This window comes from Microtus oregoni, unplaced genomic scaffold, assembly GCF_018167655.1.
Source record: "Microtus oregoni isolate MIOR12 unplaced genomic scaffold, Mior012 000024F_ref0000369, whole genome shotgun sequence".
Taxonomy (NCBI): domain Eukaryota; kingdom Metazoa; phylum Chordata; class Mammalia; order Rodentia; family Cricetidae; genus Microtus; species Microtus oregoni.
In genome coordinates this window covers 21,070,392-21,095,859 of record NW_024543083.1, presented here as the reverse complement: position 1 = coordinate 21,095,859, position 25,468 = coordinate 21,070,392, and the positions used below count along the sequence as shown (strand labels likewise).

Here is a 25,468-nt window from a genome sequence, read left to right as displayed (position 1 = left end):
TTTATTTTCTATAACAGAGGCACAGGTTTAGGATTTTTCAAAGATAATACTTGATGTTTGAACTCTTATCAGCATATAGTGTCTGTAAAAATAGCCAGTAGTACCAATTCACAAGTTTATTTATTCAGTGGACATAGAAACCTTGTGGAAAATATAAACCAGGGGAAATCTAGTACAGTTCCAAGGCTTCTAAAAGTAAACCACCCTTTAGACTTAACACAACTTAAAAAAAAATTGCTTAAACATATGAATTTAAGACTTTACTTTATTCAGCAAAATCATTTATTTACAGTGGGGAATGCTGGTTTGACTTGTCAATGAAAGAAACAAAAGTCCAACAGAGACAATACTGCACTGCAGGTGCTTCTGTAGCAGGTGAGCAACTGTTATCCTTACCTGTTATCGGGAACACCAAGAGCCACAGCATCACAAGGACACTGCTGTGACACACACCACACAGCTCCAGCACAACCCTGGGAATTTTGCAATGCAATTACCAACTTTTTCTTTTTTTATAAATGTATAAAAAAACAAAAAGTCAGCAACACCAGCATTAGGACGTAGTAAACAGAGTATAACCCCGAAGTCAGTGGTCAGTGAACACCTTACCAGACCAGCTAGTCACCACGTGACCTGCTCAATGGCAGACCACCAACCAGTACAGAATCCCAACAGGTGAAAAATACACCACTTCTAAAAAACAGCAATGATCTGATAAGGATTTGACATAATGGAGGAGAGGGAAAAATAAAGGGATTGCAGAGCATAGCCCCTATTAGAACAAGCTAACTTTCCAGATTCTCCAATTAAAAAAAATAAACAAACAAAAACAAAAAACCACTTCAACATGAAGCTACAATACGAAGTTTTTTCATTTTCCTTTGTAAAAAGTTCAGAGTTTGCCGCTCAGTCCTGGGTTTTTAGCGAGAAGGACAGTTTTGGCCTGGACTTCCCCTTGCCCAGGATAATTTTTTGTTCTTCTTTTTGTTGACGTTGTCGTTCTTGTTCTAGTTTCATCCTTTCCTCATGAATCTTTCTTTGTTCTTCAACAATTCTCAACTGTTCTTCAGCCTAAAAGTTAAAATAAGAACAAGATCTGTCATTCCTTTCTCTCAGTATCTTCGGTTACCAGGTCACAATCTACAACCTACATACACCAGGAAAGACTTCCTTAATTAACTCTACATATTTGATCTATTTCAAGTTTATGAAAATCGAATTTTATGGACTTCATGCCTTGAGCATAGACTTGATTCTGTCTTTATATTTATTACCAAGAGTAACAGTTATCTAAAGCAAAGGCACAGACTTAGTCCCGGGGTACATTATCTACCCAATCAATGTATTTATAATTAGATAGACATATACAAGAACTGTAGTTAAAAATTTCCACTTTATTGTATACTCAATAGTAACCAAGAATTTACCCAGGTGGTGGTGGTGGCACACATCTTTAATCCCAGTACTCAAGAAGCAGAGGCAGGTAAACCTCTGAGTTCAAGGCCAGCCTTATTTACAGAATGACTTCCAGGATACCCAGAGAAATCCTGTCTCAGAAAATAAAAAGGAATTTTTCTATGTCTCAATTCCTTGGGAGAGAGAAAAAAGTACCAAACGTTTTGACCTGATTATAAAATGCTATTTTAATTTCACATTGGCTGCAGTATCAATTCCTGAAGTCCCTTTATTGCCTTTAATCTCAAGCAACTGGCTTTTCCTCTCTCCAGGAAATGCCCCTGGCTACCATGAAAAGTAAAGCTATTCTCACAACTCATCAGGACTCCCCTCCTGACCTTCTGAAGACCACGCACACCTCTATTCTCAGGGGTCATCTCTGCCTTTATTATTATTATTAGAGTGGGACAAAGCGTGACAACTGCACAACAGAGTCAGTCACCCTCCCTGAACCTAAGCAACACCGTTAGTAAGAAAGGCTGTTTTAACTCCTGAATGTCTGTCAGTCACCACCACATCCTCCCATTTTTACTATGATCTAAAACTTGCACTTTGTCCTTCCTGCCTTCCTGCTCAAAGTTCCATTTGAAGTCATTGCTTCTTTCTCCTTGTTTTACTTAAACTGTTAATCAACACTGAACCCACAACTGACTCCTCCAGTCTCGATGTCCTCTCCCCACAGTCAACAGTCTCCACATGTCCTCACTTCTCTGCTGCAAATGAGGCCAGGCTGGAGGCCTATAAGGGACTATGTTGTGGGACACATGCGAAACGATGTCACCTGAGTATCGAAATGGACAGAGCCATGGGGTAGGAAGGCAGACAGGTAGAGGTACAGCCCAGAGTCCTGTAAAACCTTTGCAGCAGCCTGGTAAACATGGTGCCTCTCACCCCAACTCTAGACTTCAGATTTAATTTTTTCTGCCCTTTCTTAAAATAAGTCCATCCTTTCTGAGGGTCGAGTTCTTTTCCCCCTTTTCTAATCTTGAAAATTATTTATTTATTTATTTAGTGGGTGGAGAACACCACAGCATGACTGCACAAGTCAGAAGACATCTTATAGGCATCAGCTTTTTCTTTCTATCATGTGGGATCTGGAGATCAAACAGACCCAGGCCATCAAGCTTCATGATTAAGCACTTTACCCGCCGAGCCATCTTCTGGCCAATCCCTGCCCCCACTGTTTACTTGAATCTTACAAGTAAGCAAAGACTCCAACTCAAGTGGCCTGCTAGGAGCTCTGTCCTGTCCTCCCCGCACAATAATCTATCAGCTGTTCAAGACCAAGGTGTCCATTCTTTTATTCTCTCTCTGGCTTTAAAGTATTTTCAACTCTGCTGTCACCATGCCTGTTCCCTGTGCACCTCAAATGGTGAGACTGCTCCCATTGTACACAGTACTAAGAGATCCCTTTGCCTTCAAATGTCCAGTGATTTCTATAGGAAATGAAAATTCCAGCTGAACTTCCAAAATTACTCTGCTCTGCAAGCGGCCAGACTGCCACTAAACCCTACCTACACACTTCCTTCCAATCACCACCTTCCCTAGCTTTACTAATGATCACAACACAAAAAGAATGAGATATCTGAGGCTGAGGAGACGGCTCCTTGGATAAAACCTTTGGTAAGGACTGCCACTCAGATAATCAAAACCCACACATAGATGCCAAGCAGGTGTGGAGGCAATCCACAAGCTGCTCCTGGATCACTGAGTTAAGTCACACCATGTCAACTTCAGACCTTTACGTTGTACATGTGCACACACCCCCCATCACTTCTAAAACTTTAAGCTAGCTGGATGGCAGTGGTACACACCTTTAATCCCAGTACTTGTGAAGCAGAGGCAGGTGGATCTCTGTAAAATTAGAGGCCAGCCTGGTCTACAAAGTGAATCCAAGAGTAGCCAGAGCTACACAGAGAAACCCTGCCTCAAAAAGACGAACAAACAAGCAAGCAAACAAAACCTTTATGCCAACTATCCACATCAAACATGTGCTTGGGGTGCCAGCACTAGATACTGAACAAAGGTGCATGTGTGTTCACGCACTTGGAAAACCTTTGGCAATGTAAACACAGGCTTACTCCTATCCACTTGACCCTAGTAAAGCCTTAGGACTGTTTGAGCTGAGAGTCAAAAGGACAGCCTCAATACATGAAAGCTCACTGACATCACAGATGCAATTCCGATCCCATCAAAGCTTACTGAAGAGCAGTTTGATTCATCAAAACTACCTTTATAATAAATTAATTCAATCATTTCAGTTCCTGAAATTTCATTCATGAATACACCTGTAAACATGCAAAATTTTTAATTACTGTGTGTGTGCAGCCGGGTAAGTCATGATGCTCTCCTCAACGGTTTCTTCACCTTGCTTTTGGGACTGCCTCTCACTGGGTCTGTAGCTAGAGGCTGGGCCACGATGGCTAGCCAACAGACTCAAGGATAGTTCTTGTCCTTATCTCCCTGGCTGAGATTACAATTGTGTTGTAGGACACGCGCTGTGCACTTGGGTAACATTCAGGTCTTCACATTTACGCAGCAAGCTCTTTTCTGACTAAGCCATCTTCCTAGACTCCCAGATTCTTATTTCTACAGGGGTATTTATTTTATTTTAACAATTTGGAAAAGGAAATGATGAAGGCTAAATAATCTATACAAGATCTTTAAAAAAACAAAGCTGGTGGCCTGAGAAATGCTTAGCAGTAAGAGCAGCGGCTACTTTTCCAGGATTCAGGTTCAGTTCCCAGTACCTATGACTCGAGTCTCAGAGGACTGGATGCCCTCTTCTTGTTCTTGGACAATAAACCCATGTGGTACACAGACACATTCAGGCAAACATTCATATAGATAAACAGAGTATTTTTCAAAAGCAACAACAACAAAACAAAAACAAGGGAGAAAGTTCTGGGGGTAAAGTGCTCACTGTGCAAACACGAGGGTCTCGTGTTACAAAGTTGGGTTCAGTGACTAGCCCACATCAGCACCGTGCTGGGCAGTCATCGTCTATCCAAAATGGTTAGTACCACATTCACCGAGTCACCCTGTCTCACAGTGATAGAAGGACTTACGTGTAAGATACCCAGTGTTGACCTCTGGCTTCCATGTGCTCCCCCCAAAACAATATCCAGAGAAATAAAAAAAAGGGGGGCCTGCACATTCTGAAACAGAACTCTTCAATATATATTAGGTGAAAAAGGAAAATAGCAAATAGCAGCAGAGGATCTTACTTTTGTGTTTTTGTGTAATCAAGAGAGAATAAAACTACAACATATCCATATGCTAAATACGCATTTCAAAAACTCTGGAAAAACAAACAAAGAAAAAATAACTGAAGTCACCTTTGAAAGTAAAGGATGGAGCCAGGTGGTGGTGGTACATGTCTTTAAATTCCAGCAATTGGAAGGCAGAGGCAGGTGGATCTCTGAGTTAGAGGCTAACCTAGTCCAAAAGAAAGAAGTAGTTCCAAGACAGGCTCCAAAGCTACAGAGAAACCCTGTCTCAAAAAAACAACATAAATAAATAAATAAAATAAAATAAAAAAAGAAAGTAGAGGATGGGAAGTAGACAAATGAGGTAAGGTATGAAATTAGCTTTGCTTAATAACCAAGCAAAACAGAACTTTAAATGTAATCACATTAAACAAGCAAAAATTCAATAGCCAAAGTTTGTCTTCAATACTACACTGGGCTCGAGTCTCGGCTGCAGTAGGAACTGCTGCACGGCCCGGGCATCACCTAGTAATGGACTATCTCTAGCTAGAAGCACAGACAGCTAGAAGCCTTACTGTTCAGTGCATTAGCACATAAGCCCATGTATTCACATTTGTTCTTTATGCTAGTGCAGTTAGCTTCACATTTCTTGATAAATTTACATCATCTCTCACTTTTAATACCCAGACTCACCAGTGATGGAAAACTAATCTGTCATCCATATATCTGTCAGCCTGGTGTCAATCCAACACCTTACTTGCTAGGTATTTCCTAAGTCCTGACTTCCCACCCCAGTAGACACCTCTTGTCCTCTCCTCTCCTCTCCCTCGTGCCCCGCGTGATGAGAACTGTAGTATCTGCATGGGGAAAAGAGGAGCACAATATGCTGCTTATTCACAAGGGTTATTCTGTGCACACCGGAGAGGCCAACAAGATTAGTGTCTACTACACTACAGTCATTAGACCACTGTTTCTGGCCATTCTGCCCAGAACTCTGCATCTCATACCCTTGAGTGGCTGGTGAAAAGTCAGAAAACTAAAAGGATCTGTCTCCATGTAGGGCCTGGCTGCTCCTCCCAGCATCTTAGATACCATCTAGTTTACCACAGCCTAGCGCAACATAATCAATCAGTATTCTCCTTCGTGGACTTTCTAACCTCTTTAACAATCTAAAGAAAGAAAACACCTTTTATGGTAGTGATTAAAAGGACAAGGGGTAAGAAAATGGAGAACTGCAGCCACAGGCACCGTGCCACTCAGAAATGTGGACTTCCACTGTAAGTCCTCTAAGAAACAAGGCCTGACCAGCTCTGCCATTTCTAAGTCTAATGACTTCATTTATTTTCCTTCCTGGAACATATATACTAATGCATACCTTGTTTTCACAACAAAAAAGGAAATGTTTTAAAAGTAATTAGTGTCACACATAGTAGGGCACACCAGCACTTATGGGGTAGAGACAAGAGAATCACGAATTCAAAGTCATCCTCAGTTACAAGACCCTGCTACAAAAACATAAATTTAAAATGTTTTAAAATTCAATCTATTGGACTGGGCGGTGGTGGCAAATGCCTTTAATCCCACACTCGGGAGGCAGAAGCAGGCCAACCTGGTCCACAAGAGCTAGTTCCAGGACAGCTACCCTGTCTCAAAAAACAAAAATCAAAACAAAATATTAAATCTGTTGGTCAAACTTCATTATACTTTTCTCTAAGTTTTCATGTTCAAACTTTAAAGGAACAAAAGAGAAAAAACAAAAACACAGGTGGGCATTGGGTCGCACACTCTTGTGGTCCAGCACCTAGGAAGCTGAGGTCAACTGCAGAGATGCAAGCTGAGAGCCGGCCTGCACACGGGTAAGGAGCCACAAGCACCAGTAACCGCGTTAAATACTGACTTTATCTTCCTGAGGAAAACATGCTCCAAACCCACTCTACAGAGATCACTTGTTACCATCTAAAGAGGATTGATGTCCACTGCTTCACTAACCTTGCTTCTCAATTTTAATTACTTATAAACTCCTCAGTCATTTTCAAACTTCAATTTTAGATACCTTAGGGATATTTTATGTTGCTCAAGAAAAAGGTGGGTGGCATTTGAGGGACAGTCTCACAGTTTCACAAACACTCACTGCTCTGTACACTAAACCCAGCTCCCCCCCACCCCAAAATGGTGCCTTCAGGATTTCCTTTTGATTTTATGTTCTAAAATTTCAAATTAAGGTCTGGAGATGGCTCAGCAGTTAAGAGCACTTGTTTGTTACCCTTGTAGAGGGCCCAGGTTTGATTCCCAGCACCAACACGGTTCACAACCATGTTGTTCATAACCCTTCATAAGTTCAGTTCCAGGGGATCTAAAACCCTCTTCTGACTCCATACACCAAGCATATGTCGTACACATAGATACATGCATATAAAAGATGAACAAATTTAGTAAATATTAAAAATAAAAGATACAATTTCATATTTAAAAGGCAAAAATCTCTATACTATATATAATGAGGCTCTTTTTCATCTTCTATATCACAAATTCTTTCTCTTGGGAGAACTTTTTTGTGTGTATTGTTCATTCATTTCCCTTTGAATGACTGCAGTTTCCTTCAATGCCTAGAGTTCCCAGGCACTGGGTTCCCGCTATGCCCCACTCAGCAAGTTTATCAATTCTCTCTAAAGTATCTAACTGCAACGGTGCATATAAGCCTGTCTTCTCACATTCTGTTTCGGTTCAAGCCACTCCATGCAATATCAAACTCTTGCCTTTTATACTGTTTTCCCAAACACAGCAACAAAAGGTCACAAACCAGTGTTTCTTCCCTCACACAGGAAACCCATCCCTCATCCTGATTTCCTAGTCAATCCATATTCAATTCCTCACACGTCTGACGCCATCTCCTGAAATGTACATGCACAGCACTATGACCTATTCTGGTACTGGGGCATTCTATCCTTAGGGTGCCCTGTTGTTCTTTCCAACTGTTACGTGCGGTGTCCTTTTCGGTCCCAACCTCCCTCTGACTATGCATATCTTAGTCCCTTCCTGCAGGGACACTACAACAGTGAGGAATAAGTTCTCAGAGCTCCACCTCCTAAGACAGGAGCAAACACGTAAAGGGCTTCCCTGAAAAGAAGCAGCAATCTCCAAAAAGCTGTCTAGATGCCAAACCTTCATTCTATACCAAGTTCTGTGTATTTTGTGTAAACGAATGTTTTCATAGCACATATGTATGTGCACCGTGAATAATTGGTACCCACAGAGCTCAGAGGGTACTGGATACCCTAGGATTGCAGTTACAGGGTATTGTAAGCTGGCAGGAATTGAACCTGGATCCTCTGCATATGCGACAACTGCTCTAACTACTGAGCCAACTCTTCCGGTCCCTTCTGTGATTAGTTTTTGCAATATAGATAGACTTGAGATTCTCTCAAATAGCCAAGTGAACTACTTCCTTTTAAACTTTATTTTATTCTTTAGCCCCCTTTTACTGCTTCACTATGGAGACTGAGAATCCCCGAGTCTGACCTTTCACATAGCTGTAGGCCATAACTGAGCTAGCTACAGACATCTTCCCTCCAGTTTCAACCACAGGTTTGAATGTGTTTCAGAGCACTAAAGAAGCACTTATAAATGACCCGAATTTCTGGAGGTTAAAAACAACACTGTGTTTTCTGTCATGTGCCTCAGCATCATCCAGTTTCTTCACAATTTCAAACCCACAATCACAAAGGAAGTTCAAAGCAGAATTTTATTCCAGAGCCTGAAAGTCTGAACTCAGCATGTTAGCAGGGCTCAGTTCCCTTGGAACCATCGAAGGAGGCCCTTGAAATGCTGCTGGCTTCAGGTGCTTCCAGGAAGACCATCTTCAGACCGCAATCTTAAACCTCACCTTTCCTGGAGACATGTCTCTTTAGTATGTAGCTCTGGCTGCTCTGGAACTTGCTACCTACACTAGGATATCCTCTAACCCAGCGCTGGTATAAAGGAGTGCATCACCACGCCCGGGGAAAGACATTTTGGAATCTCATTCTGCTCTTAGCTTCTCTGATTTATGTTATAGTCTGCCTTACTCTTAAAGGGCACATGTGGTGATAGTCAAGAAATAATTGTGATTAAAGTCTCCTTCTCAAGATACCTCAATCACACCTGCAAAAAGCACTCCTCACTTTTTGACCATACAGAGAAACACCTGAAAATTCTAGGAATTAAGTATGGGGGAGAGGCTGTAACGTGCTCAGTCTACACCAAGTGTTTTAAAAACCAGAACAAACAAGCCTACATTTTCCTGAGAAGCTCCTCTCAACTGCACACTGAGCACTATTTATACTCAAGTACGTACACCTCAAGTTCAGACACTGCACTTCCAACCTCTCAGCGATGAACTCACACCACCAAGTGACCCATCTCAGTATCAGACATAACTGTCAACTTACAGTTTGCAGTGACTTCAAATCCTGAACATCCATCCACCTACTAGAAATCCATCAGCATTCTAATGACTCCTAGCTGCAGTGATGTGGAGACGGCTCAGGTCAATCTCTACACTGCAGGACACTAGGCAGACAGGCACAGGTGGAGGCTGCATCTCTTACTGGTAACTTAGTCAGAACACATCCCTCCACAGCAATATCTAAACTCTACTGTGGCAACATGCCTCTAACACTGCATTAGGGAAGTGAAATAGAAGGGTTACCCGGAGTTCAAGTCCAGCCTGAGCTACAGAGTCAGTCTAGGCACTAACGAAGCCAGGCTACAGAGTTGAGACCCAAAACTAAACAAAATTCTGCTTCCTTTTCATGATTCATATACTTCTGTACCATCCCTGGCATTTTCAAAGACACACTATACAAAACCTGAATAAAACAGCCCCCAAAATTTAAGTGCTTCTAGAAAAAGTAAATAGGCTGGGAGATAGCTCAGCGTGGAAGGCACATACCCAGCACCCATGTAGACATGGTCCTGGTGGTAAGCATGCACCGCAAACCTGTGAACTGGAATTGAGGGTGGCCCGACAGTCTGCTGAAATGATAAGCTCCAGGTTCAGTGAAACCACAACTCAACAAATAAATGAATGAATAAGTAAACAAATGAGGGGGAGAGACTGAGGGAAACACCAGACACCAACCTCAGGCCTCCACGTGTGTGCATACACATCAAAAACACAAAGGAAATTAAAATCCTGCATTAATAATCTTTAAACTACTGTAAGGCAGCTGGCTGTCAATTCAAGTTTAAAAACTAGGAGTGTACCTGCTCAGTGAAGGCAGTCCACATGTGGATTATGTGATTTTATCAAATATGTGTTACTTGTTTGGTCATGTTACAGAGAAACGTATCTTGACACATTATTTGGAAGAGATTGAGCAAGAACTGTGCACAGATTAGCGTTAACAGAAACCTCCACGCACTCCACCTGACTAAATCTAGCACATTCCTTTTTGGTCCCTACTCAACTCCAGATTCAACTGCTACCCTAACAGGGCCTACTTAAAGTGTTCAAAAGGATGCCTTAGTGTACTTGCCTGGACAGCTTTCCTTCTATGCCATAAAGAAGGAATGCATCACTTACAACATGTTTAATTGAGGAAGGTGTAAAGTTATGCTTGGAAATACTAACTAAAGATAGCTATTCTTAACAGACTGACTCAATCTTAAAAGATACAAATATGCTCTTTGTGAGCAAATGTCCATCTCTAAGAGACAACAGTTTTTATCTGGCTACTTTGTACATCGTGTCTCCTGTTCAGAAGTTCTTTGTCTGCTCCAGCTGTCACTCTTAGTGACCATAAAAGAAAGCACGGTGTGCGAATGGAATTTCCATGAGTAAGTTTTATAGAGTAAATTTGTAGAAGCAGAATTTAAAGTCTGGGGTATATCCAGATATTTAAGCAGTTTCTGAAACTTGTTACTCCCATCTAAATCCACAGGATCTCAGAGTGCTTTCACCATACTCTATCTTTCAACAGGATACTTCCTAAAGAACGGAAAACTAATTTAGAACGGGACCTCAACAGAATGGGGAAAAAGATTTTGTTTCCACAGATGTTGGGATCTATTTTCTAGGAATTACAGTAGCTAATTCCTCATGCCATATGTAATAATTCTGCATGTTTTTGGGTCCTTATCTGGAAGCTGGTCTTTATCAGTTTTCTGTTACTGAGAACTGTCCGTGGCAGGGGCACTATGTCCTCAAAGCACCCTCCTGCCTGGCCGGTCTCTGCTGTCACACACCCTTCTTGGCATGCATCACATCTGCTCACCACTGTCTCTAACGCCTACTACTATTTCTCTACTGTCCCAGAGACTTCGTCCCCTCCTCACCTCAAGGCCTTGGCCATTTCACTTCTTCACACTCTCATGAGAAGTCTACTTCAAAGAGACATCTCTTGGAAGGCCTTTGTATACATACCACTCCATCACAATTAGGTCAATCATAAACTACCATCCACACCATTTAAACATTCCTGTAGAATTAACTTTTCTTAGAACAGTCCATGTCTCTACAATAAACACTAATAATTTACAAGAAAGTAATTCCTTATCTACTTTCCAAACAACTTTTGTGAACAGACTTTAGTGCAGTTGCCTTTGGCCACTTAGGTACAATGTTTCCTATGCTTTGTTTGCCATTATAACACTCAGTATATACAACTGCTGTTCCAGCCAGGCAAGCAGCACAGCATTGTCTACAATACACTGCTGCTTCACCTTCCCTTTGACTGATTTGTCCTCAGTTCGACTGAATTTTAATGTTTTATATCAGATTTCCCAGTAAACAAAGAGCAAGGAAAATGAAAGGAACAATATCCAAAGAGCTTTAATATTCAACCTGCCACCATCTTCACATCCAATTCATCTTCTGACTCCCTCATAAAGGACATTCCACTTTCCACATACAAAATTGCCTTCAACTCAGTCATTTCTTAGGCTCCCAACCCAAATGACCTAAATCTACCTGGGGTGTTTATGAGTTTCTAGAAGTCCACCTTCCCTACCTAAGGCACCCATTCACTGAATTTCAATGATGTCACTCCCTAGTCTATCAGCAGACTTCATTTTCTTTTAAGGTAGAGATGTGAGGAAACAGGATAAAAAAACAAAAATTGGCCATTAAGCACAACCTGAGAAATAGTCTTGTAGAAAATGATCAATCTTCCCACCACCACCACCCTCCAAAAAAGAAACAAGTTTATATTCCATAGATGCACTAGTACCTGATAGGAGTCACAAGGTGAGGGTATCAAGGCCACCACCAGTCAAAGTTAACACAGCCATCTAACCCTTCTACCATGTCCTCATAGACCTAGATCACTAACATATTTCTCTTCTGAAGTGTTTGTCACAAACCAGACTTTATTTACCCTTCAAAGTTCAACCACCCAAACCTGAAATAAGACTGTCCTCCTCCTTCTACCTGTAGTGGCATACACTCTTGTCCCACCCAGGCCCTAGGACAAGCTCCCCTGTGTGTTCTTCTCAATAGTCAGTTTTCAAGGAGAAATTATGTGACATAACTTGCTCTTCCCCTAAACAACAAGTCTCAGCAGCAAAGACCTCTGTTGGTCTTGATACTGCTACTGCATTCGAATCAGACTTTCCTAGAATCTCTAAGTTGTATCTATACTCATGGGTTACTGTCTTGGAAGTTCGGAACCACTTATGTTCATAGTCTCTCCTCACACTGGCGGATTATATTTTAAATTTGCCTACACCTTTTATAGCACAATGATATAATTAGTTTATAGTCTGTGTACTTCTGTTGAGATAGTAAATTAGAAACATGAGATAAAATGTGTGAACTGCGGTGGAGCACACCTGGAATCCCAGCACGTAAGTTCAGGAAGCCAAGGCCAGCCTGGATTACAGGAGATCTGAGGCACGAGAGGGGAGAACCCGACTGCATTTAAGCAGTCTTCCTTCTGTCTAGTGAAGGTGAGTAAGGCCAGGGTTGAAGACATTGGGGGCAGGGAGAGTAAACCTCCCCCCAAAATGTTTTAAACCACTGAAAATTTTAATTCTCTCCAAATTAGAGATTAAAATATCGCCAATTCTACCACTCTTTACCTCAACCTCAAGGTCCTTGAAGCAATCTTGAGAATCTTCACAAAGCCCAATTACTCAGCACAAATTCACACACTCTGAAGACCCTGCATGATGCCTCCCAAATCCACAGCACTCACCAGTTTGGCCTGTGCTTCTGCGATTTTCCGGTTATTTTCTTCTAATATCCGCTCCAGCTCCTCACGCTTTGCTCGTTCTTCCTCCTAAAGGGGAGGACATGTTACAACGTTAGGAAAACAAAGTGTTTAGCTCTACCAGCAAATAATTACTAATCTTCCTCTAAACTCTGCTGGATCTGACTTACAGGGCGGCTGTACAGCCACCTTTCTGTCTGACAAGCGATAAGCTGTGCAATCTAACACTAAATTTAAATCACCCCTCCCAGTCCAAAACAGCAACCGACTAAACCCTCCCTAATAGTCTCCTGGCAATTATTACTAATACTTTAATATCACACAAATCAACAAGGACAACTACAAAACTGGATAGTATTTACCAAATTAAAAATATATATAAAATATAAATAAAGTGAATATTTGTCTCACCAATTATAGATACCTACGTATTCTTTACCTATACTCCTTTAATCAGCATTAAAAGTTGAGTATTTACTGTCTTGTCCAGTGTCCTGCAGAGTGTGCTCCTCGGCTGCCATACGCGCCAGCTTCCTCTTTAAAATGATTTGTACTGTTAGCTTGGCAATACCTGCATCAGCAGCTCAACCATTTATAAAGAAACAACATACAAGGAAGGCTGAGCTGAGGAATGCAGATGTTTATGGTAAGAAGGAACAAAAAATGTAATTCATCATTCCTAAGGCAAACAATTAATAAGAAAAATACATTTACTGTTAGTGAAAAATACAAATGGTAATCCATACTAAGGACTGCTTCCATGGGGCATGGACTTAACATCAGATGTTGACAACCACTAAAGGCAGCTTATATTGTCATCTACAGTCTGCACTGAAATTCAGGAATCCGGGGGATGCACAGTCAGGAAATAAAATTCTGTCATTTTTTTTCTTGGAGAATTTAATGAAGTTTTATAATGCAAACTATATGAAGATTGCTTGATGGTTTGGGCAGTGTTCAGATCACAGCATACATACTCAAATGATTTTAGTATTTGGGAAGACTGTCAAAGGATTGTGTCCGTGTTAAAAAAAAATGTTAATATGAAACAAAAAGCAAATGAAGAGAAAAAAATCTTGCTATGATTAATAACTCGCTACAAAATAGCACAATTACTCCAAAAATATCTCCATTATTAAAGGCACTGATATGAACCAACTACAAACAGGTCTATGTAGTTAAGACAGGACAAGGGAAATGCACTGTACAAGCAAAGCTTACTAGAAAGCAGACTTAACACAATGTCAACTTGTCCACAGTAACGCCAGGATGAAGGATGACAGTAAGCCATGTATTTAAGCCAAATATTTATAAATTTATGTTCAAGACAATGTAACTACAGATTTCCTCTGTCACACGAATTCATTTGTTCATTAGCAAACTGTGGAGAGACACTCAGTGCTGTGAAGCAATTTGCCTTGAGTGTCTCCGTGACTTTCGCACACTTTAGGATCCTGGAGTAATCAGTGCAAACAAGCCATAAAGCTTCAGTAGCAAATTACTGTCTCACAGAAAGACATTTTCAACTTCTGCTCCAGCTGCTGATAAAACAAATCATGTGTTTAGCTTGACTCCAGACAAGGACAACCTGTTCCTTCATAACTCTCTAGAGAAAAAAAGGAGTTGTTAGTAGGTACTTAAAAAAAAAAAAAGGAAAAAAAAAGATGAACAATCTGGACATTTTTCCGTAAAAGATTCCTTGAAACACATTACGAAAATGGAGGGCCTTATAGTCAAAATGCTTGAATTAGTCCACTGTGTTGAAAGGATTTAGGGAGGGGATGAGGGATAACAGAAGGAAAAAAAGAAGAGCGAGAAAACCTGTGTATCAAAGCAGGAGCTGTCACTCAAAGTGAGGCCCTGCTCTTTGTAAGGCGACTGAAGGCAAAAGGCTCTCAGTCAAGGTCACAGTGATAACAGAAAGGAAGATGCAACCGCAGGCAGACTTTTAGCCTTTTCCCTTTTCCACTCCCTGGCTTCCCCCTACCCTCCCAAAAAAAGAATGTAGTCCTGCAGCCATGGCAAAAGTTTCAAACACTTCTCAAATACATAAGCCAGTTCCGTTAGATCAAAAAAAAAATATCCTTGAATAAGTTTTAAGAAAGTAGCTTTTAAGTACCAGTCAGCACTTCTGGCTAAAAAATTCTTTCGCAGCCACATAACTTTAGATGAGAAAGGAATTAGAAAGTCGCATTCCATCTCGTTCTGGACTGAGCAGGGGCACACCTGACACTGAAAGTTTTGCCATGGACTGTCTCTACTTTCCAAACGACCGAGCGTTACCTCTCTAGCTTTTTGTGCTGCAAGCTCAGCTTGTCTCTGTCGCTCGAGTTCTTCGAGCAACTGCTTTTCCATGATGCGTTTGGCCTCTTCCACCCTTCGGAGGACTTCTCGTTCAATTTCATCCTTCCTTTTCTCCAATTCTTCTTCTACCCTCTTTGCTACCAATTCTTCTACTCTTCGTGCTGTTTCTTCCTCAATGAGTTTTTCTTCTATTTCTTGCTGCCGACTAGGAAATAAAAATAGAAAAGACAACGTTTTAACCTAAGAATTAAAACTAATTTTAAGCCTACTTATTAAGTCTTATTTCTTATACCCGTAATTTTATAGCTTATTCTTACATCACATTCAGCAAAAAGAGCAATCAAGATAAGTAATACAGAAATTCAAATGAGTATAAATATCTTAGGGGGGGTTCACGCATTCTAAATATAGAAAGGCTAGTGTGTAACAAGAACCTAATTCCTTAGGTTTATTTAGGACCTGTAAATCTGAAACAGGAACCTACTCCTGTTATCAAGTAGGTGCTGCACTTAGGCACTCTGTGCAAGGTTGAGCCACAGAAACTCCTTAAGTAAAGGACAACAGTACTGTGGTCTTTACTCTAGGCTCTGAACTTAACTTGTTGTGCCTTTTCCTCCTTTAATATTTGATTTCATTTAAAAGCTGTTCTAGATTTGACAGAATAGAAAGGTAAGACTATACTGTATTATTATCAAGGCTAAACGAAGCCTTACTGTTCCCATTTTAATCCCATTGAAACAATTAGCTTACTGACTGGAAACAAAATTTTGGCTAAGAACATCTATCAAAGTGCTATCACAAAAACCTTGCGCATTTGTAGCAATGACAGTCCCTGGTACCATACATCTACTGGCAAGTTAGTAGGAGGAAAACCTAAAATGCTCTTCCATTTTATTTGGTTAGATGTTAAATGTAAGTATTTTGGATAGACTGGAAGCATGCTAACACTACAGTGGTCTTGGAACTGTAGTTTAGAATACAGAATCAGTAGATAGTATTGACGTTCACTTTGCTTCCATTATGTTTCTACCCAGGAGCAGGCCAAGCATTATTTTGTGCAGAATGAATGAATTCAAAGGCTCTTAATAATGAATGCATCTAAAGCCAAAGAGGCCAATTTAGTAATACTTCCTCCCAAACTATCAAATTAACAAACTCGCAACTTTCATCTTTAGAATCTATCTGACACACACATGGGACAGTCGTTCATCTGGCATGCTTAGTAAAGACTTTCTAGTTGCTGTGACCGTCAAGCAGTCTAACACATTTCTACTCAATTCCCACCCAAGGGCTTTCAGCTCAATACATTCGCTGCATTGTCTACACTTATCCTTGGCCTCTATCTGAGAGGCAGAAGACGGGACAATAATTTGGTTCTTCTAAGACTGTAGGACTTGTCTGCATCTTTGCTATTTCCTTCCCAACTGCCATATTCCAACAGTACAGGAGTGCTCAAGACTCAACACAGCCCTCCTTTCTTTTTAAGGTCCTGTCAAATAAAGGCTAACTAAAGTGAGCCTTTTGTCAGCAGACACAGCAGATAGCCTCCAAGGTGATGAACGATCTACCATGAACAGAACGACGCTGAACAGAGAGCTCGATTCAATGGCAATCATACACAGATAGTTTCCTATCCACCCAAAAGGAAACTTTTCAGCTATTTTTTTTTAGAAAATCAGATATAGTAAAGCCTAAGAAACTCAGCATTTACATCTTCAAAATCTCAACTCTTAATTATCAGTGTTAGATGGGACAGAGTACTAAGTACAAAAGAGATAATGAGACTTTAGTGGAGACTTTCTGTGAGCAGAAAGGGAGGGAAATAAGACCCTAGGAAAGCTCATCAGTGAGCAGCAAAGCTCTCACTTTTAAATAGGAATCTGATAAAGTGACAGAGACTCTCAGTATTCAGGATCTAGATCAGGCAGTCATCCCTTCTAAGCAACACAGCAACAGAGAGCCAGCAGTACGCCCATAGATTTGGACATAAGGGAAAAGAAGCAAACAAATTCAGTTTTTTACTCACAGTAAACGCCATACCAGCCTGAACTTCAGCTCTGGCAGTCTTCACCCAGTGATCCCACCAACCGGGGAAGATGACAGGCAGTAAGTTGCTGAATTAAGGGTCAAGTCTAACTGCAGCTCAGGTTTAATAGTCTAAAGGGGAGGAGAGCAAATGGCAAAGTCCCAGTCACAGCTGAGGCAGTGCAGGATGAGAACTGGCCTGCCCCGTGTTCTCACAGGGCTGCTTATCTCCCTTTGTTCCTGGAGGAACTGAAGGGCAACCCAGCATGCCTCCAATAAATAGCCTTACTTATGTTTCCTGAATGAGGGGCCGATCAGGCAATGAGGTCTGGGCACATGGTTGTAGCACTACAAGCCTCACAGGAACATAATTTTGGTTGTTATTCTCAGTAAGATTAAAAAGGCATCTTCAGAATCCAGGGACAAATTTCTAGTCTGTTTCTACAATCTGTGACAAAAAACCCTTAAGGCCCCACCACTCCATCTTGTCTCCTTTCCACAGAAAACCAACTGCACATAAACTGACTTAAGCACTAGTACATCTTCTTCCCTGATGGCCAAAATTAACAGGAAGCCAATAATAGCACCACCATTAGGACAACTTTTCAATTAAAAACAATGAACTTTCTTCAAGAGAGAACCAAACCACTCTGGGCACTATCATAAGAATCACATAGAATTCTCTAAAACATTTTGTTTTAGAAGCTGCTGCTTGAGTGAATGCCAGGACCCAGACATCCTGCCTGCAGGTTCCCGAATCACCCTGGGGTAGGCTTCTTAAATCTGAGCCCAAATATATTGGGGAGTGGGGGTTGCACAGGGCTGTCTTGTCTGTCTCTCTCCAACTTCTGTCTCAACTTCCCTGCTGAGCCCATTGCTTTGCTAAGAATCTCCTGCCAGAAAAGTTATTAAATCAAGATCAAGGTGTTTTTCAAGTAGTATGATACCAAGTCCTATTTTCCCCTCGGTCATTAAAAAAACAAAACAAAACAAAACCAACAAACAAAAAAGACCACTCACTACTCCTAGTCAATCAGATGGTAACCGATTAAAACAAACCAGGGAGGGCACAGCACTAAGCGTACAGCTATACAAAAGTAATGCCGTATTTTAAGGCATCCATCCTTAAAACAAGGATACTCACTTCTTGAAACCTCTAGGATTGCTTAGTAATTACTAGTAAACATTAATTACTTTATACCTAACAGGTACTAAACACTGGGCCGCAGTGAATGCTGAGGTGATGAGTGGCCCTTGCTAGACCCTGACCTTTCCAGCAGTTTCCCCAGGACAAAGGTGAAGCAAAAATGGGGACAGAACCAAATGCAGGTCCTGTGCTTGCTCCGCCATTGTCTTAAAGCTCTGCAGAGTAAATTCAGTCATAAACTTCTTTACCCTCACTATAAGCTCTATTTATTTTTAACGAATCACGTACATGATGAATTCCAGCTCACCTTAGATACTCTCAGGCTGCTGATCTGTAATGTAGGTAACACTAAAACTATTTAATCTCAGATGTCACTGGCTGCAGGGCTTACGACCAATGGTAGGACTTCTACAGGTTGTTCCAGCTACCTGCTTTCTTCAGTGGTTAATACAACTTCAAAGAATCCCTAAGAAATCTTAGTGAGCCGGGCGGTGGTGGCGCACGCCTTTAATCCCAGCACTCGGGAGGCAGAGGCAGGTGGATCTCTGTGGGTTCGAGGCCAGCCTGGTCTACAGAGCTAGTTCCAGGACAGGAACCAAAAAGCTACGGAGAAACCCTGTCTCGAAAAATCCAAAAAAAAAAAAAAAAAAAAGAAATCTTAGTGAGTGAGGACTCACTGTATGTGGCTGGGACCCAAGCACAAGAGGGGGATCTGAGAGGAACCAACGCAAAGGCCTACCTTTTTACTACTTTCTGTGACTTATTGTTCAAAGGCTGTGTTAGGCTACACTCAGGAACAATGACTGACTCACTCTACGCCAAACACTAAGTCCTTACAGCATCTCCAATCTCACAAAATGCATCTCCATTTCACACACACAATGATTTAAGGTCTCAAAATTATAAGTAGCAAAGCAATCAGTCTCAGTCAACAGGATTGACTTGGGTAAAGCCAACAGACTTGTTTTACCGTGTCTCCGCCCATCCAACCCTAGACTGCGTGAAAACCCACCAGGCACTCTGCATTTTAGTGTTCCCACCCTGGGCTGTAACACACATTCCCCTGCTCTGCTCTTCTCTCTCCACATAGTCCCCAGGGGCACTCTATCTGTTGCCCAGGTTTAGACACAAGCAAAGCCCTATCATCAACCTTACTTAGCTCAGCTGAGTTATACACAAACTAAGAACCCAGCAGTGCCAAGGGACACTCCTGTTCTACCCTTTCCCTGACCTACACTGGTCTCATTTTAGGCAATAAAAGACAAAGGACAGGTTAAGTTGTAGTAAGGACACCACAAACACAACAGCCAACTGTATGTACCCTAAATTCCTTTGCAACCCGTTCCTCTTCCATTCTAACGATGGCTCTTACCCACTCCCTCTCCTTACCCTATCTACTTTTTGGTCTCCAGCCTACACAATACACCCTATACGACAGGAAGTGGTCTTTTAAAGGGTGCTGTTTCGTTTCTCTCCTCAGAACTTCCTGATCTAGAATGAATTAAACCAAATCTCACGCATCCAAGAACCCACGTAGAATTTCCAGGCTCTGCTCACTTCTCCAGTGACTCCTGGGCTTCAGGGCCTATGGTCTCCCGTGGTGAGCAACACCACCACCCCGTGCACCCAAGGCCTCCCTCCGTTCTGTTCTCTAGTGGGTTCAGGAAGACAGCTAACTCCGCGGTCCACAAATACCCACCCTCATGCAGCCTGACTGCCTTACCATCCCTATCCCCACTCTTGATGATAGTCTACTTATATTATTACCGATCATCTGCCTGAGCTAGCTCAAGATCAGTCATCTCTCTATCAACAGCACCCACCACACCACAGCTCCTGGCACTTATTAAAGGCTCAGTCAATACTAGCAGCTAGTTCAATAGACAAGCTAGCAGGCATCTGTAAACAAACTACTTTTCCTCACTCCCAAGGCCCCGTCATCTACACCGGTGTGCTCTGCAAGACATAAGTCACATTAAACATTGTCTATTACACACAGGATCTAATATTAAAGTTCTCAGTCCAGAACCAGAGCACAGCTCGCTGCCCATCATGCCATCCTATGTAGCCCATGTGCAGCGTACAATGACTCTAACTGGCAAGCAAGCTTCCCGTTTCCACACGGAGAATCATCACCTTAACTATCACGGCTAACTTTTCCTATGTCCTCCTAGTAGCTATCGGAGTTACATCTTCAAGGCTACGGGCTTGTTCCACACCCAACAGGGTTCTGTGTGACCAAGGTGTACTGAGAACAATCTGCTCGCAGCACAGGGCAGCTCCACCTACAGTATTAGCTGTGTTCAATCCCTTACCTCCGAAGCACTGCTTCTGGAAAATCTGCTCAACACAAACTCAAACACAGGGGGGAAAAAAAGGAAGGGAAAAAAAAACCCCCACACAAGTCCATACAACGTAAACTACCTAAAATTTCTGCTTCGTAACCATTTATCGAGTCTTCACTAAAGAACTCCGGAAAACATGGCTGGCTGACCACGAATATGCTTAGCACTATTGTTCCACGTGGCTTTGGGGGGGGGGGGAGGACACGTCTTTTAAAAGTACTACGCACAAGTTCACTTTGGCTGGGTTATCCACACCTCCTTTTTACAGCGAAAGCCTGACTTTCAAAACCACGTGATCTCCACCCCATTTCAAGTTAAGGTAGCCGATTTCACCCGCTGGGAAAAGGCAGTCGAGAGCACTCTGGAGCTGGAAGCAAACATTTCGGCGGGGATCAGCGGGCTCAAGCGTGCTCCCTAGAGGGGCTAACGAAGCCGGGACAAAAAGAGGCGAGGGGACGATGGCCACCCGGGTGCTCGCTGGAGGTGTGTGCACCTGCCTTCCTACGACTGCAAAAAAAGGGGGGAAGAGCCCACACCCCCCAAACACGGACCCCCCTCCCGGACGGCCCAGTGCTCCAAAGCCTCGGGCCCGGCGCTGCGCGGCCCCGCCAACCTCCCGCCTCGCGCCCTCCACTCCGACTTCCGGGCCGGCGCTCCCGCCCCACAGGCCCCGAGCGCGCCCCCGCCGCCACCACCGCCAGCCGCGCGCCCCTCACATTTTTCGCTGCCGCTCGAACTCCGCCTTCTTCTCCTCCTCCTCCCGCTTCTGCTTCTCGTCCAGGCTGCTGCGCTTGCTCACCGTGCGCCCGAAGATGTCGATGCGGTCGGGCGGGGACGAGGCGCGCTCCCGCTCGCGCCGGGACGCCGCCGCGTTGGTGGAGCGCGAGCGTGAGCGCGACTCCCGCCGCCGGTTCCGTTTGCTCTCCCGGGACTTGGAGCGCTTCCGCACCCGCTCCTTGTCCCGCGAGCGCGAGCGCGAGCGGCTGCGCTTCTTGTTGTGCTTGGAGCTCTTGGTGTGCTTGGAGCGGGACGAGCTCCGGCTCCGCGACCGGCCCATCCTCGCGCGGCGCGGCGCCCGCCGCCTGTCACCCGCTGCCCGCCGCAGGCCGCCCCTCGCCGCCGGGAAGCTCGGCCCCCCGCCCACGGACCCTCCGCCTCGCCCCGAGCGCACCCGCCGCGCACACGGCCGCCTCCGCCGTAGAGGCCTAGCAGGCCTGGCCCGGAGTCCCTAAGATGGCAGCTGCGGCAGCACCGGCCGCCCTTCCCACAATGCCCTGCGCCGAGCGTGCCGGCGTGAGCCCCGCCCCCCCGGCGACGTCGCCGAGGCGGGCCGGCGAGTGCTGCCGAGCGCGCTCGGCTCTTTCCGCCACTACGCCGAAACCAGAGCCGGGAGTTGGGCCGCCTTCGAGTCTTTCTCTACTAACTCAACAAGACCCACGAAAAACTTAGGAGTTAGAAACTATTTATGATGAACGTTGGCTGAAAGGCAGAATAAGTTCCGAGTAAGTTAGGAAATGCATGTTGTTTTCCTTAGCCAGCTTTGAGAATTTAACCTTTGCAAGCAAGACGCGTGTGCTGGTACAGGCTCATACCTGTAGCCCTAGGAACACGGAGGCCTGTGGATCAGCTGTTTAAGATCAACCTTGGCTATGCAGTAAATTGGAGGCCAGCTGGGGATACATACATAAAACATATTTTTATACACATACACGCAAATTATGCATACATGCATACCATACATGTGCCAACCACAAAACTAGAGCAATTCCCGGAGGACTCCCGAATTATCCTTAGGATGTATATATTAGAGCTAATTAAATACTTCTAAGTTTTATTGAAAAGGTTGCATCATTGTGGATTTTCAAAAATTCCAGGCCAGCTAGGGCTATGTAGTGCGCTCCAGGCCTAGTCCCAGGAGGCTAGGGAAAGATGAGGAAGAGAAAAATGAGAAATGACTAATCTCATTAGGGTCTTTTAGCTTTTGGGCTGCTTTAACAAAATATCAATAACTCAGCCGGGCGGTGGTGGCGCAGCCTTTAATCCCAGCACTTGGGAGGCAGAGGCAGGCGGATCTCTGTGAGTTCGAGACCAGCCTGGTCTACAGAGCTAGTTCCAGGACAGGCTCCAAAGCCACAGAGAAACCCTGTCTCGAAAAACCAAAAAAAAAAAAAATATATATATATATATATATATATATATACCAATAACTCAAAAGAAAGTTGTTTCCCAGGCTTGCGGGGGGTGAGAAGTACTCTATTAAGTAGGGTCTGTTTGAGCTTCCAACAGGAGACCGACCATAGTGCTGTGATTTAGGAGGGGTGAAAGGGCTTCTAATCAACACCTTATCAATGCTAATCCCATTTTTTTGAAGCCAGAGCCTCCCGGGCGGCTTCATCTTTTCTAAAAAGGCCCCTCTTCCTCCTCTCCCTTCTCCTTCTTTTGGATTTTTGAGACAGGGTTTCTGTACCAGTCTTGGCTGTTCTGAACTCCATCTCAGACCAGGTTGACCTCCAACTCAGAGATCTGACTGCTTCTACCTCCTGAGAGCTGAGATTACAGTGGACGAAGGCCCCGCTTCTTTTTTTTTTTTTTTTTTATTTTTCGAGACAGGGTTTCTCCATAGTTTTTGGTGCCTGTCCTGGAACTAGCTCTTGTAGACCAGGCTGGCCTCGAACTCACAGAGATCTGCCTGCCTCTGCCTCCCGAGTGCTGGGATTAAAGGCGTGCGCCACCACCGCCCGACCCAAGGTCCCGCTTCTTAATGCTGTCACATTGCATGTTAGGTCTAATTTATGAATTTTAGAGGGAGAAATCTTCTGGGGTTTCCGAGGCAACATGTGTTGCATTCTGCCCCCCCCCTCTTTCTCTCTCTCTCTCTCTCTCTCTCTCCATCTCAGCACCACATCCCAGCCATAGGGCACCTTGTGAGAATTGGGTACACCACCATGCTCCAGTGCCCCCTTGTTGTCATGACATCTGCAAACATCCATCCCATCCTGTGGCTCAAGCTAGACAGGATTTGAGGGTAACATTTCCATCAGTGTCCCACCCAGCACCTTAGCAGGCTGTCAGTGACTTCAGCCATATACCCCTCTCTTGCTGAGACCTCTCCTTGAGAGAGGGATGGGCCCCCCTGATCTGCCCTTCACTTGGTGAGCTCACATCAGTCACAGGACGCATTCGACTAACATCATGAATCAGTAAACGAACACAATCGTATTATCCAACTTCCATAGCAACCTAAAATAGCTTTCTAGAGAGTTTGAGACGACAGAGTTTCGCACACCTTCTGCCCAGAGCGAGCCACTTTGATCACACCTCTGGCCATAGAATTTGGAGAACTTCGACTTCCAAAATTTATTTTTTGGTTCAGTCTAAAATGTTCAGTTCTGAACAGAGCAAATAGCCTTTTGCCTAAAGAATCATCTGATTCTTCATCTGAAACTAAGGTTGGGAAGTCCAGTGCTATTGAAAGTTAACCATATGTATATGCAAAACCAAACAGAAACTCTGTGCACACTGGAAGAAACTAACAGAGACTTTCACCGAGGAAGAAGAAAAAGGCCCTTTTGTGCGTCTAAAGCATACACAGGTATGACATGCAGGGTCGGTGTCCTTTTTGTTCAAACGGCAGGGGAACAGGCCAGCCAAAGCTCTCATTACTATGAAGGTGGAAAGGCACAGAAGCTTCTATCCTGGAAGCATGCTGGAATCGCATTAGATCATAGGACAGTGGCAAGAGGACAGGATGGACTGGTCTCTGAGAGACAGGAAGAAGCTTACCGAGCTGGGACAGGTAGCCAGATCTACAGCATTGAAAACACAGGGGATTTCGCTGGTTTCTTTTTTAATTGATTATTTTCAGCAGCGGCCTGGGAGTAGAGTGAGGGTCCAGGTAAAGACTACTGTAACAGAGACAAGGCCTCACCAGACCATCTGCCCCAGTGGCGCAGGTCAGGGGAAAGGTGGACCTCCAAAGACAGGAGTTAAGTGTATCTTGAAGCCCTGTGCTCAGAAGCAGTATGAGGGCTGAGACAGCAAATAAGATAAGGTTTGACACCGGGCGGTGGTGGCACACGCCTTTAATCCCAGCACTCGGGAGGCAGAGGCAGGCGGATCTCTGTGAGTTCTAGGCCAGCCTGGTCTACAAGAGCTAGTGCCAGGACAGGCTCCAAAGCTACAGCGAAACCCTGTCTCGAAAAACTGAAAAAAAAAAAAAAAGATAAGGTTTGACTAGGAGGTCAGCCAGCTCCTAGGACTGGCCAGAGCTACAAAGGCCTGGAGGAGAGGGGACCTTAACTGAAGTCTGGTAAGCAAGCATATTCTCACTCCTCAGTGCAGACCAAACAGCTCAGCTCCCTGGAAATTGAAAGTAGACAAGATAGCCAGGCAAAAGTTGGGAGCATGGATGTGGGGTGGGGTTGGGAGAGAGAAGGGAGAAGGGGAGGGTTGGGGAAAGCTTGGGGGAGTGGGATGGTTGAGATGGAAGAAGAATGGATATGGGGGCAGGGAAGAAGATAATTAAGGGAGCCATTTTGGGGTTGGCAAGAAGCTTGACTCTAGAGGGGTTCCCAGGTGTCCATGGGGATGTCCCCAGCTAGGACCCTGGGCAGTGGAGGAGAGGGAGCCTGAACTGGCCTTGGTTATGTCCAAATCCATCGGTCCCCTACAAAAGCCAACAAAGGAGACCGAGTGTCCCATATGTAAAAGCAAAGAGCCTTTATTTTAATCAAGTTTGCAAACTCAGTCTCTCCGCACGTCCAAAGTATTGGAATATCCAGGTCAGCCTCATCT

The 25,468-nt window shown here is 43.8% G+C and overlaps 1 protein-coding gene across 1 annotated transcript; it reads right to left on the bottom strand.

The window, feature by feature from the left end:
• Positions 1-247: 247 nt before the first annotated feature.
• Positions 248-21,954, bottom strand: Arglu1 (arginine and glutamate rich 1). The gene is made up of 4 exons (XM_041673837.1): positions 21,391-21,954; positions 15,137-15,362; positions 12,839-12,922; positions 248-1,071 (listed from the first exon to the last, which is right to left on the bottom strand). Exons 1-4 carry the CDS (start codon positions 21,729-21,731, stop codon positions 907-909), a joined length of 816 nt encoding a protein of 271 aa, XP_041529771.1. The 5' UTR covers positions 21,732-21,954; the 3' UTR covers positions 248-906.
• Between the last annotated feature and the right edge of the window lie 3,514 nt (positions 21,955-25,468).